The following is a 15,139-nucleotide window of genomic DNA, read 5'->3' as shown; positions in this document are numbered from 1 at the left end:
TAAGACTGCTCCATTTGGGGGTTTCAGAAGAGCAGAATCCCAATTGATTCCTCCAAGGAATCTTTTAGCCTCTGTTTGAATACCTTCCATGCTGGGAAGCTCACTGTGACCTGAGCTAGCCATTCCACTTTCTTTTGGTCATTAGGTGAGTAGTTCCTTACACTAAACCCAAATCCACCTTGCTAGGCCCTCACCGGTCCCACTTCTGCCCCATGAGGCAGCTCACAACAGCTCTGCTCTCTTCTTTACATGTCAGCCCTGCCAATACTGAGAGGGCAGTCATGCCTTCCTACTCTGTTTGTGATTAGCCTGTGCTACCAAAAATTCAGTAAGCACCAGGCGCTGAGTAAAGGGGCCCTACTTTGGTACCAGATGAAGAGCTGTCGGGAGAGGTGGTGATGCGCTCACTCCCTTTGGGCCCACAGAGGGAAGACATCAAGAGCCTGATGCCATGCATCTTATACCTCTTATGTGAAACTGATGAGAGGATTGTTTTGTTGGCCATCCAGATACTCCTGCAGCTTGTTAGGACAATGGATTTCTCTACTCTGACTGCCATGATGAGGATGCTGTTCTCCCTATTTGGTGATGTAAGATAATGAGAAAGGAGAGACTTTCCTAGGGGGAGGGTAATTGGCATAATAGCAAATAGAAATTGGGGTAGTAATAAACACACTCTATTTTGTATAGTACTTTTTATATCCAGAGCACTTTCAAATCTCCTCTCTTTGGGCCCTTCCAGGTAACCCATAATATTGGTAGGGTTGGTGTTACTATTTTTAAAATTGAAAAAAAAAAATCCGAGACAGAGAGATTTGCCAAGATACTCCCCTCCTTCATGGGATGGGGAAGCAGTTTCTATAAGGAAAGACATTATCTTTCCTTTCAAGTAACATTCAGGGCTGAGTCAAGGTGGTAGACTATACATATGTTTCCATCCCAAATCACAAAGATTTTTCAAAAAGAAATACATGAAGCACAATGAACCACATGTACAATGGACTACATGTAACAAGTAGTACAAAGCATCAGGTCTTGCTATCTCCACATACATTTGGTTTCTTGCCCTCAGCTACCTACAGCTAAATAGCCTCATCTTAGGACTGGCATTTCAACCAACCTAGAGCTCTTACAAGTTAAGCATGAACATTTTCAGTGAGTTGCTTCTCTTTGGATATTTCCTTTATAGGTAAGACCTGATGTTCATTGTTTCTCCATGGCCCTCTTTGGAGCCTCCATAAAGTCTGTGAAATACACCGATAAGAAGAGTGTAGAGAACCAAGTCCTGGACAGCTTGGTCCCACTACTTCTGTATTCTCAGGATGAAAATGATGCAGTAGCTGAGGTAAAGCCTACTGTCAACTTCTTTCTGGATTTTACTTCAAACCCAGAGCCAAATCTACAAATAAGAGTCCATATCTTTGAAGGTAGGGACTTTCTGGTGCCATCTTTATTTCCCATTTCTTCTGGTAAAGGCTACCTTTTAAATATCGTAACTGTGTGAATTATGCAAAAAATATTACTTTGTAGCAAATTATGGCCCTTTGTGGGTAATAAAAAAATGTATTACCCTTTTTGTAGAACAACCCCAGTAGTCAGCCTAGTACAGAGCCCTAGGTACAGTGCCCAATTCAACAAATTCTTTTTATTGACGACAATGATAATATCCTTTTTCTTCTTTCATTCAAGAACTGCCTCTTAGCCTTGAGACAAAAAGACTTTTATTGAGGCTAAGTGAGAAACAGTAGCTGCTCTCACAGTCTAAAGAGCCTGTAACTCTCCTTAATCTTCTCAGAGATTCTGCCCTGAGAGTTGTGAGTGGGATGTTGTCATCATTAGTACTTACTGTCTCATATCTGCCTAGTCCATTCCAAGGTGCTAACTATAACCACCAGTTACAAGCAAATTAGAGGAGTAGGTTTAGACTTCAAGGATTCTGGGAAAATGCTGGGGCTCTCACCTACCTATGCTTCTTACAGCATTGAAAGCAGGTTCAGAAACAGAATTTAAGATTACAGTTGACCATGGCATCTTATTAGGAGGAAGTTTTATGACCTTGTAGCCATAAATATGAAATATTTCATACCCCAATAAAGTATAATAAAGCAAAGCTTCCCAACCAAGTGATGGGAAAGTATGCCATGTAGGGGTTACAGATATATGGAGGTATTGATACTCACCCACCCCTGAGCCCACCCAGCCTTTGGCAATCAGGCAAGGCCTAGAGCAGTGGACACTCTGGGCTTATTTTTCTTCAAACCCTAATCAACAACCTCTAGTCACCACTTCAGGGCTCCTCAGTGGTTGGCCTAAGAAGAGAGGAGGGATCTGACACTAAACAGGTTGGGAATCACTGATACAGAGAACATAATGAACATCCATATATCTGCCACCATGCTAAAAAATTAATCAAGCACTTATTCCCAGCTGAATTCCCCTAAGAACTGGCATCCTGAATTTTATTTTTACCATTTCTGTGATAATATTTTTCATGTTTTAAAATGTTATATATAAAAAACTTTATATGTTTCATTTATGTATCAGCAACCTTTTTGTTTGTTTAGCATTATTCTTGTAAGATTTATCTGCTATATAGTGTACTTCATTTGTTTTCACTGCTCTATAGAATTTTCCTATGTGAATATCTTACAGCTTATCCCATTTTCCTATTCTAGACATTTAGATTTTCAATTTTTTCTTATTACATTGCTGCAAATGAGCATTCTGGTACATATTTCTTTTTGTACATGTGTGGGAGTTTCTTGAGGGCATAAACCCAGAAGTGGAATATCTGGATATCTTTAGCTTTACTAGATATTTACAAATTGCTAAACAAAGTAGCTGAACTAATTTGTCTTCCCATCAGTCCCCAATGGAATTTCATCGGCCCACATATCTAGTGGACCTGGGACAAAATACTTGCTTGGCGTCATCAGAGGTGTTCTCTGGTGTGTGGAAGGCATTCTGAGAGCAGCACACAGAGGAGGCCCACTCGCTCAATTTTGCTCAAGTATTTTGATCCAGAAAGGATCAGTACCCTCCAGTTCCTTCCAAGCCAGAGATCCCACATGGACTATGAGGAGCTTCACTTTCCTGTGTAGAGTGACATAAAAATGACACAGGAGCAGCAGATGGTGCAGAAGCCCTGTCTCTAGAGCATGGAGTAGTGGGACCTCCTGCCCAAATCTCCGGTCTGGGTATCACAGCTGAGAGCTCTCACTTGCCATAGGCCCGTGGTTTCTACATCCTCCTAAGAACCCCACAGGTTTTATGGATCCCCTTCAGGGACTGTGGGGAAGTTGAGGGAGAGCAGGACTCTGGTTCCTTTCCACCCCTCTCCTCACTTGAACTGAGATTATTCTGAGCTTATCAGCTTTTCATGTTGGACTTTAGTGTCAGCTTTAAAATGTTTGAAAATACTGATCTCTGACCATTCTTTTCATAGGAGAGCAGGCGAGTCCTAACTATTTGTGCCCAGTTCCTGAAGTGGAAGCTGCCCCAAGAAGTGTACTGCAAAGATCCCTGGTACACCAACCCTAGTGAAGTTGAAACAATCTGCAAATTCTTTGTATGTGAGAAATCATGGTTTTGTTAACTCTAATATGCTGACTGTTTTTTAGATGTAGTTTTTAATCAGAAGTTGATATCTATGAACTGTTTTGTACTGTGAATCTAGTTTCCTCCCAACAGTCACAAATACACTTTCTATTACCACCCTTCCTCATGGAAAAGACTGGTGAATTCTTAGAACCCCTCCTATTCTGGGTCAGGCTACAGGGTAACGCTGATAGTACATGCTCAAATAACTACTTGTGGAGTGAACTGAAATGGAGTTATGTATTGCCTTTACAATGATCTCTAATCCTGTTCTTGGGTATAGTGAATTGTTTCACACTCCATCAGAGCATGTGCAGGGAGCTCAAAGCAAGGGCTGCCACGCTGTTGTAGGCCATGCAACATGATGACAACATGCCACTGGTTCTACTGGACCCGGTTGGCATCCTTTCTCCTCACAAACTTGACAGAGGATACTGTGGGCCAATCAGGAGCAGCCTTGAGCCAGAAGAGCCTCAGGAGTCCCATCCGTTTTTCTTTTTTTTTTTTTCCAGGCAATTGATTCTAGAACCACTGGGATCCTAATGCAGGCCCTAGGACTGACTATTCCCAGGGACCTTCTGTACACGTAGCCTCTTTAAGTCCCAGTATGGGCTCCTCTGATCAGACGTACAGGGCTAAGAAGCCCATAGTATCTTTGTGTCAGGCTTTCCACTGGGAATTATCTCACTGATGTGCAGCCAAACTTAAACCTAATGTACAGATGACAGTATTTACAGCAGGAAATTCATTGTTCTCAGTGAATAAGACTGCAGATTGTCCATGTTGAATTATAAATCATATGAGAACAAATTCCTGTTCTCCTCCTGTCCCTGAAGTACCTGTCCTGGTAAGAGATCCACTGAGAGGTGAACTCACTCATTCAGTACACATAACACATCCAATGTGCAACAGGCCACGGAGAACCTAGAAATGTGCCAAGGATTAAAACTTCCTAAGGGGAGTTTGCAAGCTAGTAAGGGAGGTAAAACCTCTGTGGAATATTAAATAGAAAGTCAAGAAAATACGTGCCAAGAGAGGAGTGCCTGCAAAATGCTAAGAGCAGGGTCAGATCAGGAAGGCAGGAGCTGTCTGGGAAGAGCTCATAGGGAGGCAGAACTCAAGGTAGAGCTTAGAGAACAGAGAAGACTTAGATACAGAGAAAAGAAGATGGATTTAGAGGCCTTACAGGCACAATACGCAGCATGAGTGGGTGTGAGCAAGGTGCAGTCAGAGGATTTGACTTTGTCTAGGGGATTGCTGTGGCATTGAGCAACTAGTTACTTCAAGCACTGTACTATAGATGTATATTTGACCCAGTCCTTGACTCTGGAAACTACAGTGAGGCTGATAAAAATAGTGCTGCTACTTCACTCCTTTATGCTCTTTACTTTTTCCCCACTCAGGGAAAAAAATGCAAGGGGAAAGTTAACATCCTAGCCCAAACATTGATGTTCTCCAAGAATGCAAAACTTCCTATCAGAAGAGCAGCAGTCTTGTTTGTAGGTACAAAGAAAATCCTTTCATTTCTAGAGTCACTTCAATCCTGAACTTTCCCACATTGTGTTGTTGAATATCCCCATTCTTTATGAAGATGACTTTGAAAATACTTCTTTGGAGAAAGGGGCTGTGTTTTTCTATAGGTAATTATCCAGTTCCTATAAATTCCGTTTTTTAGAATCTAATGATCAAAGGCCAGTTCTGCCAGCTGCTCAGAGCCAAAACCAGATCCCAGACTCACCGACTTTATTCTGCATTTAGGGCTCTTTTCAAAGTACCTGGATCGTAATGAACTCAGGATGAAGGGTACTAAGTGGATAGAGGATGGTAAGTGATAACATACTTGGGTTTGGGGTGCCCCATATTTTCGAAGGTATCTGAGGCAGTGACTGGGAACAGGCACTGTGGCAGAGCTCAGACTCTGAGAATCAGCCTCACTTTTGCAGTAGGTGGAAGCCCTTGGGGACTTCAGCTGAGAGACAGTCTCATCCCAGTCTCGTCGTCGGCAGCCGTCCATCTCGAGAGACGATAGTGTAGCTTCTTAAGAGTCTATCTGCACTGCCGAGAATGGCTGTGCAGTCCGACTCGGGAGTGACACGGTATCTGTCTCCTCCCGTGTTGAATCGACATCTTACGATGACGCTGGAGTGTCCTCTCCAGTGAAGCTGAAGCTACAGAGCCTGGGCAGGGTGATATGGAGGGTCTGCTGTTGCCCATGCAGCAGACCCCCCCACTCTCTTCGCAGCTGAAGGGTCCAAGGGAAAGACGGAGTCAATACAGCTTGGCTTCAGGTGCGCCGCAGGAGTTGCCGGTGTTGACTGCAACGTCAAACCGCCTTAGGGACTCCGGCTCCGGATTTTCTGTCGGGGTTTACTCCCTTAGCCTTTCCCCTGAAGAGGTATGCCGCAAGGCAGCGGAGGTTTTTTGGAGTCAGAGTTTTCCTTCTCTGATGTGCCCTGACTGGAAGATCGAACCAGCGACACTTAGCTCGCAGGCCGACGCTCAATCCACTGAGCCAAACCAGCCAGGGGAACATCCCAGTCTAATTCCCTCTTTAGGAAAGAACATGACCCTATTTGTCTGGAAACCAGCTTTGATGAATTGTCTCAAGGACAGTTCCTGAAATGTTGTCTGTCAGGAAATAAGACATTACCTAGAAATACTATCTTGGTTAATTGTGATGATGCTCACAACTACCACACACATGTCTGCAGCACTATTTTCAATAAGCAGTTGTCCTGTAAGGTGGTAGGACAACCGCTATTGAAAGCACGCATGGTTTTCTGAATTGTCAATGAGTGAAATTTTTTTATAACTATACACATTTGAGGATTTAACACTCAAAGAATTATTTATTCTCTTTTAAGAAGTAGGCCTACAATTTAAAAATGCCATGAAATGCAAAGTCTTACAGCCCAAAAGCAGGTGCTTTGAGGACCAAATTAAAGTCCTGAATAATTCACTGCTTTTAAAATAAAAATATATAACTGGTAAAATAGCCAGAAGCTAAAGAGACTTTTCTCTAAGGTCTCCTACTTCCCCACAGATATCAGAAGCCAAAAAATAGGAAGGTCATGTAGATTATTTTATTCTATGTGGTAAGATTCTACGTGATTGAGTCTATTCAAAGCAAATTATTTTTACCAATGTTACCCCAATAAATTCAATAAAAATACAAATAAATAAATAAATAAATGAAAGCCAATTATTTTCTAATCTAAAACACTGGGGAATCAAACTTCCTTTTCTGTTCTAAAGTTCTATATAGAAATCTAGAATACGTATATAAATTATATACATATATTAGGATGAATCATAGAAAATTGCCATTTTGTAGGGCAAAACAGTCAAATATCAGTAATCTGATGTGGTTCAACCTAATGAAATAATCCCACATTATTCCTTCCCTAGCAGTGGTTAATCTGTTTTAGAAATAGGGTAGAACATCCTAGCACTCTTTATTTTTATTTTTATTTTATTTTTATTTATTGACTTGAGAGAGAGAGAGAAAAACATCAAATTTTTCCACTTACTTATGCATTCGTTTATTGATAATCTGGGATTGAACCTGCAACCTTGGCATATCGGGACAATACTCTAATGAACTGAGCTATCTGACCAGGACTCACCCTAGCATTCTTTTTTGAACAAGTTTATGTTATTCACCACAGGCAATTTTAAACAAATTTAAACAAAAATAACAATATTTAAAATATTAATTTAAATTAATTTTATAACAAAATAAGTTTCAGTCCTTTTGGATTCCCAAATTAATGCCTGCTCCCTCATGTATTTTGTGGAACATGTAGACAGATCTTAATGCAGGAACCAAAAGAAACTAAAAACTAATCACATATTCTATTTTGGAAATAAACATAATGAATTTAAAGGCTAAAATTCTACTTAAAAAAATAAAAAACTCCTAACTATGAAGAGTTCCTAAGCATTTTTGAAACCTTAGAGAATTAGAAATTAGAAAGAGAGCCTTTTCTAATATGATACAAACATAGATCTATAAAGTCAAAGAATGGTAGATTTGTATATATAAAAAAGTTAAAAACCAACTTTGAAACAAAAAGTAACAGACTAAACTGAAAAATAAACAATAATATGGGGGATGTATTTGCCATATGATAAATGGTTAATATTCTTAAATCAGAACTTTCTTAAAAGTATCAAACAATGTGAATAAGCAATGCATAAAAGACAAATAGCCAATAAATATATTAAAAATCTTCAATATTACTAGAATCAGAAGTTTGCAAAACAAAATGATAAGATATCAGTATGCGTTTTACTGTCAAAATAGCAAAATTATTAATTAATATTCAACATTGGTGTGTAAGGAGAAAATTGACATCATACAATGTGCTGGTATAAGCATAAAATGATAAAATGTTTTTGTAGGGAATTTTGGTAATATGTATCAAAAGCCTTTAAATAAACATTTACTTTGATTTATAAATACCACTTTGAGGAATTCACTATAAAAATAAGCAGAACTATTAACAGGAATGTTCATTTCAGTGTTATTTAAATTGCAAAGTTGGAGCCCTGGCCGAGTAGCTCAGTTAGTTCAGGTATTGTCCTGATACTCTAAAGTTGTGGGTTCAGATCCCTAGTCAGGGCACATACAAGAATCAACCAATGAATGCATAAATAATTGGGACAACAAAATCAATGATTCTCTCTCCCATTCTCCCTTCCTCCCCCTCCTCAAAAAAAATCAATAAATACAAAAATGGGAAACATCCAAGATTAGAAATAAGGAAATTACATCCATAGTGTAGAAACATATATAGCCATGAAAAATATTGTAGAAAACAGGGAATAATGATTTAAGAGTAACCTCTAAGACCAACACAGGAACTGAGAAATTAACAATATTAGCCAAAATTTAACAGGTCCAGATAATCTAACTTCATGTAGACTACTTGGCAGTCTGATTACTATAAAGAGTAAAATATTTGTCAACTAAGAAATGAGTAAGTTTTATAGGTCAAAATTGAAATTGATCTACAAACTTTCAGGTAGAGGCTTGGAAAATGTTAGGCATGCTGTAGGCATGTTTGCTGTGTGGTGCCTGGAGCAGTGATCATTTCCGTCAATCTTCACCCCCTACCTGGGTTTTCTTGGCACTTAGATCTGAGACATCTGCTGCATGACCCTGAGCCCTCTCTGCACATCATCACCTCCCAGGCCTTGTTCCAAATCCAGAAGATGGGGGCTGAACCAGATCCTGAGCAGACAGTTGGCGGGTTGAGGAAGCTCATGGGTTGTCTTTCTACCTAGAAATGGAAGGCAAGCAACATCAGGTAAAAACTGTTCCTTTCAGAAGTCGCAGAAGCAACTTGTGCTCCTTTTCTTTTTTTCTTTTTCTTTTTTTCAGACTTAAAGCAATGCCAGCATGAAGCTACCTCCACCCATTTAATTACCTCAGAACATATTTTTTTGCTGTCAAAACCTTAAGGGATTAGAATATGTAAGGGAAAATAGCTCTTGGTTTAAGCCGGCAGGTAGAATGAAAATGTACTGAGTGAGGCATGCCAGAGCACCCACAAAGTTTCAGTCTGGTAAACATGTGTAAGACAGCTTCAAAAGAGATTCTAAATAAATGTTAATGTTGCAAAGTTTTTATTGTTGGCTCTTTTCTAAAGGCCCAGACTGTTTGTCAACAGTCTAAGAATAGTGTAACAACCAGATCTTATCCTTTGATATTAATGGCCTATTTTGATAAAACTTCCTATGGCCTTTCTTCTTTCTTTCCTTTTCCTTTAAAAACCTTCAAGCAAGAAAGAACTTCTGAAGTGGTGTAATACTAAATTTGTCCCAATATATCTGAGGTTTCCACTCTTTCCTCTTGTTCATTTTTTTGATTACTTCTCCTACAACTGCTGTCAGATCCTATTATTTGTTGGGTACACACTGTCTGCTTTAAGCATAGATGGAGAACATTTTCTTACAAGCAGAAATTTTCTGTGAAAGATTAATCTGTACTTATCAATATTTTAATAAGCTGCATGTAGATATGGTCACTGTTGGTTTAATTCTCAGGCTCTTGTTTGGTTGAGGAATGTAAGCAGAGAGCCAAAGCTGAACTATTTAGGGCAATGGAGAGGCCTCACAGTATGGGAAAAGAGAAAGGAAATGAGGTAACTAGCCTATGAAGAATAGATGTACTCACTGATGAATTACATTAAGTTTTTGTTGTAAAGTGAGAAATATGAATCCTTACCACCCTGTCTCCCCACCTTTCACCCCCATCCCTCTGCCAAAACATTGTTAGGAACACATTTCTCCATGAGTCATGATGAGTTTGATGTTTTGAGGGATATGACTGCATGCCAAGAGTGGCTTCAAGAGGATCTCTGCCCAGGAAAGGCCTTCATGTTTGGGACTAGCAGTCAGGAGTTTGAGCTGAAATGCAGGTCCCAGCAGCCTGATGAACTAAATCTTCACCCTCAAACAGAGTCAGCTTAAGGGGGACCACTGGACACTGAACTACAGTGCGGCAAGCCCATTTGACTTACATGTATCCCATGCTGCTTCCTCCTTGGTCTTCTAGCATGCACCCAGCTCCACTCCATACAATGCCATATCCATCTTGTGGATTACCCAGTCAAAATGGCTAAGGTTTGCTGAATACTGACAATGAGCCAGACTCAAAATATATTATTAGTTCCTTTAATCCTCATAACCACTCCATGTATTATCTCCTTTTTGCAGTTGGGAAAGCTGAGGAACAGAACATGAAAGGGACTTACCCAAGGTTACACAACTAGTAAATGCTAAACTCAAACAGTCTGGCCCCAAAGCCCACATCCTTGGCTGGTTTGCTCTGCCCCTCTCCAATCTGATCTTTCCATCTAATATGAATAAATGCAGATTTAGTCTACAATTAATTTTAGTTGCTGGACTCATCCCCCAAACTCATATACTCAAATAATGTTATAAAGTATTATTGAACCTCAAATAATAAAGTCAAAGTCTGAACGCTTCTTACCTAAAAGCTAGTGCATCTCATTTATTTTTTAATAGGATAGAATGCAGATCCCACACTGAGGAGAGTCGAGTTTAGAGCAAACAGTGTTGATTATTCTTGAGGACTATTTTTTGAGTTCTTGGTTTGCTCTCATGAACTAGCTTTGTCTCACAGCAGAAAAACAGACCTCTAGGTTTAGGATGCAGTTTAATCTCCAGCGACATGTGAGAGGTTGAATGAATCCTTTCTTTCTACTCATATTTACGCCAGAGTCCCTTTCCCTCCAGGCATGTTTTTATTTTCTGAATAATACCACCAACAGTGAGTAGCAAGCACAACAGTGCTTATCCTATTTTATTTATGTTTTACTGTGTTAAAATTCACAGAGAGAAGCATCCATGAAGAAACAGAGGACTGCTCTTTACTGAACTACCTCGGCAGTTTGGGAAGGAATGAAGAATTACTTAATAGTGATTATATTAAGAAGTCTGTTTATTCCAAATATCTCCATTATAGTTATACAAGGCTCTCCTCAGAGTTAGGTTTGTTTTTATGGAATTTTTAAAATATACAAAACAAAAATTTCTGGATGTTTAATTTTGTTAAATGTCAAAATAAAAGTTGAATATAATTGCAATTACTTTGGTTTTATTTTTATTATGTAATATTAAAATGGGTTATTATCTGTTACTGGGCCAGCTGTCTTATTCTATTTTATTTTATTCAAATCCTTACCAAAGGATATGTTTACTGATTTTAGAGAGGAAGGCAGAGAAACACTGATGTCAGAGAAACATTAATTGGTTGCCTCCCATACATGCCCCGACCAGGGATTGAACCTGCAACCTACGTATGTGCCCTGACCTGGGATAGAACCTTCAACTTTTTGGTGTACAGGACGACGCTCCAATCAACTGAGCCACCCAGCCAGGGCTATTTTATTGTTTTTCCAAATCCTCACCTGAGGATCTGGGGTTTTGTTTTTGTTTTCGTTTATAATTTTAGAGAGAGAGGGAAAAAAAGTGAGAGGGAGAGAAGAGAGAGATACATTGATGTGAGGAGAAACATTGATGGGTTGCCTCCTGTACATGCCTCAATTGGGGATCAAACCTGCAACTTAGGTATGTGCACTGACAGGGGATCGAACCCACAGCCTTTTGGTGCACAGGATGATGCTCCAATCAACTGAGCCAATTGTTTCTGGTGCAGTAGGAAAATAGTAGGAGAAATACTAAGTTATAATTTTTATTTATAAAAAACTTTCACATTTTTTTACCTTGCATTGTTTAATTTAGATGTTTTTTTCTTTTATTATTGTTGTTCTATTACAGTTCTTTATCCCAAGTCCAGATCACTTAATTGGCTGGCACTATTTTCCCCGCAGGGACCCAGCTTAAGGACCACCACTTACTTTAGTTTTTCCTTTGAGGAACAACAGCAAGAATGATGAGGTGAGGATTTGCCCTTCCCCCACAACTACCAACTGCTTTTTTTGGACAGTTAGATGATTAGGTGAGATAGTTTTTCTCTTAAGAGGGGCATGTGCTGATCGAGTACCTGCTTAGGGGCATAGCAAAGCTGAGGACAAAAAAATATTATGACTGAATTTCAAAATGAAAAGCACTTTGAGAAAAATAATCAGAACTTTGTTGTACTTTCTTACACTTACTGATTTTGTGGTTTAGAATTGCTTATATTTTGAATAACATTTGGGAGAGGGTACACTATAGTCGTTGCAAGTCTTGGAGCCTCTAAAGGTCATAATCAGGTTTTGGACACATGCTCTGCGGAACTCTGAAATATTAAGCCACAATAGGGAGGCTAATCATAGAGGCTATCATACAATGGGATCAGAATAGAAACAACCTTCATGATATATCTGGATCAGAAATGAAGGCAGAGTAAATCTATTTCACTACCCACACTTCATTTTCTATTCAAAAAAGCTCAGTTTAGAGTTAAATGGGCATGCCACTGAATATTAAGAAAAAATTAAAAACAACATGAACCCTGATAAAAAGTATGGTGAGTGTATGGATAAAAGGGATAAAAAAAAAAAAGAAAGCATGCAGATGAGGTTGAGTCTGACAGATGTTGTCCTCAATCCTAAACTGCCTAAATTATTATTTTTTTCTGAGAACATCAAGATCAAACTTTATTTCACCCGGAAACAGTAATAAAATGGCATTCTTCTCCAATGCATCCTATCCCACCTTCTTGTCCTTCTGTGCATGGCTGCCGACAGTTTGGTTGTTGGGGCTATTGTGCCGGGCATGGAGATTCTGCCCTCTGGTCAAGAGACCTCACTCTCAGATGTTGGCTATGCCCCTGCCTCCTGAGATCGGCCCTTGTACTCACAGTGACTTAGTTGCTTCTTTCCTAATGATTCACAGTTGACAGTAGCGTAAATTATTTTCTCCCAGTGTACCACAATAACATCAGCACTGCAGCCTAGAATTTCCCCAAGTTTATTGATCTCATAGTCTTTGGTCAACTCTTTATCACTTTCTTTGGAACATGTGGTTTCCCTGGCCATGAAATCAATAGAGTATCTTGTTCTAGCTATCATCTGTGCTATTGCTCTCTTCACAGTGTCAATCTTGAAATAGAAAGTTCCATTATTCTCTGTACTGAACTTTGTGATGGAATGATTCAGAGGCTCCTTCAGCTCTGGGCTGTCCACAGGTATCTCTTTGGGACAGCTACGGCAAAGAATAGTAGGTGGTGGTACAGAACCCTCCCCTGGATAAATGTCACACTTCTGTGAGAAGGAAGTAGTTCTCTGCTGAGGATTCATGTAAGCATGACCTACACATTCACCAATATCCTTGGGGTCCATTGAAGGGAGAGATACGTAGACTGGAGTCACCTGAGGAGAGTCTGGAGTGGGACGCCATTGGGGAGAGACATGGGGGAGTGGCTGCTGGGATCTCTGTGCTGGGTCATCCCCTGATATTGCAGCAGCCAGTTTTCTTGAGAAGAGCCCTACATTTAAAAAAAATACATATATATATATATTTACTTTTAGAGAGAGGGGAAGGGAGAAAGAAAGGGAGGGAAAGATCCATGTGTGAGAAAAACATCAATTGGCTGCTTCCCACACCCCCCAACGGGAGTCTGGCCTGCAACCCAGGCACAGGGGCTGCCCAAATTTGATTCGGTAATAGTGAATGCCTGAAGTAGTGGGAAAGAAGGTGATATGATAAAAATGCTGCTTGAGAAAAACTAGACTGGAAGAGAAAATATAAAATGTTGAGACAACTAGAAACCTAGTGGAGAAGGAATCCACGACCTTTAGTAATTACGGGGAGGGAATGAAAGAGTAGGGGAGTCAGTGACAGACAGCAAAGAGGACAGCATGGGCTGGGTTCTTTTGGTGGGTATGGCAGTACTGTTTACTGAAAACCAATGACAATTTAGTTACTGTCCAACATAGTCGGAGGGGGAAGTACTGCTTAAATCTACTTTATTTCATAAGGGAAATAAGGAAACTAAAGTATATTTTCCTTTTATCTTGGTCTCATTTCCAAGGCCTATACTTCCTAATAATTCAACTCGGGACAGTCTGAGAATTACAACACAGCAGAAAGAAAAGTCAAAGAAGCAAATGATTGATTGGAGGAGGGTGAGGTCAGCTATTTTAGATCCAGTGCCCAGGGAGGGCCTGAGAAGGCCACATTTCCTTGAACTTGAATGAGGAGGAAGAGCCAGATGTAGAGTATTTGGGACCATCTGATCAGCAGGTGAGAAAGGCCTTGAAGCAAGAACTAGCTTGGTAGCTTGGCATTCTGAAGGTTCCAAAACAAAGCAGTGAGGCTGAACCTTAACTACGTACCTGGGGGCGGTGAGTGGGGCACAATGTCCTACATGGGATGGGGCTATCTCACATGGGGTCTTGTAGGCCATGGGAACGAGCTGGGTATTTTATTAAAGGGAAGAGAAATCTATAGAAGGATTTTGAGTGAAAGCGTGACATGCTCTGATTTACCTTAAAAACAAGCAAAGAAACAAAACTCTTGCTCTTCATGAGGCAAGAGTTTTGGTGGAGAAGGGTAAGCTTTGATACCAATTCCATGCCTGCAGGATTATGCTCAGGCCATTTCTCAGCCGGGAATGACGGCTGGGACGGTTCCCAGGGTCCAGGGAGCTGAAAAGAGGCCCCCTTACCGCCATGTCTTAGTCCAGATAAAGCCTCCTTTAGAAATCAAGAAGACACAGGGAGATGTCCCTTAATATCCTTGCTGCACCAATACTTAAGTCATTAAAACGCACCACTCATTGGGCGTAAGAGACCCTGAGGAGTGTCCAACAAGCCCCTCCTGTCAAGGAACTATTTTGTTGGTTCTCTATCTCCTAACTCAAGGGGCAAGTCTCAGACTATGTTTGGCGCCGCGGAACATAACACACCAGGCCCATAGGTTGGCGGGACAGAGGAGTCGTCTCCATAAAATGAACGACACCACCTCGCAAGAGACGGCCCAGCTCTACCGAAGCCAAAGAGCCCCGGGAACATGGGCGGTGCCACAGGCTTCAGAGCAGGGCGTGGACTACAACTCCCAGCAG

General features: G+C 40.4%; 1 protein-coding gene across 1 annotated transcript in view; it reads left to right on the top strand.

The window, feature by feature from the left end:
- MROH8 (maestro heat like repeat family member 8) overlaps positions 1 to 11,166 on the top strand; it is a 41,636-nt gene extending 30,470 nt beyond the window's left edge. Inside the window, 7 exon segments of the mRNA XM_090286374.1 lie at positions 426 to 590; positions 1,190 to 1,345; positions 3,446 to 3,568; positions 5,001 to 5,100; positions 5,356 to 5,421; positions 8,738 to 8,909; positions 10,963 to 11,166. Of these exon segments, the coding sequence (XP_090142500.1) occupies positions 426 to 590; positions 1,190 to 1,345; positions 3,446 to 3,568; positions 5,001 to 5,100; positions 5,356 to 5,421; positions 8,738 to 8,886 (759 nt within the window). The 3' untranslated portion in view covers positions 8,887 to 8,909; positions 10,963 to 11,166.
- The last annotated feature ends 3,973 nt before the right edge of the window (positions 11,167 to 15,139 follow it).

Source organism: Furipterus horrens, unplaced genomic scaffold (assembly GCF_987537825.1).
Source record: "Furipterus horrens unplaced genomic scaffold, mFurHor1.1.pri manual_scaffold_8, whole genome shotgun sequence".
NCBI classification, from domain to species: Eukaryota; Metazoa; Chordata; class Mammalia; order Chiroptera; family Furipteridae; genus Furipterus; species Furipterus horrens.
This window is presented reverse-complemented; position numbering and strand designations above follow the sequence as displayed.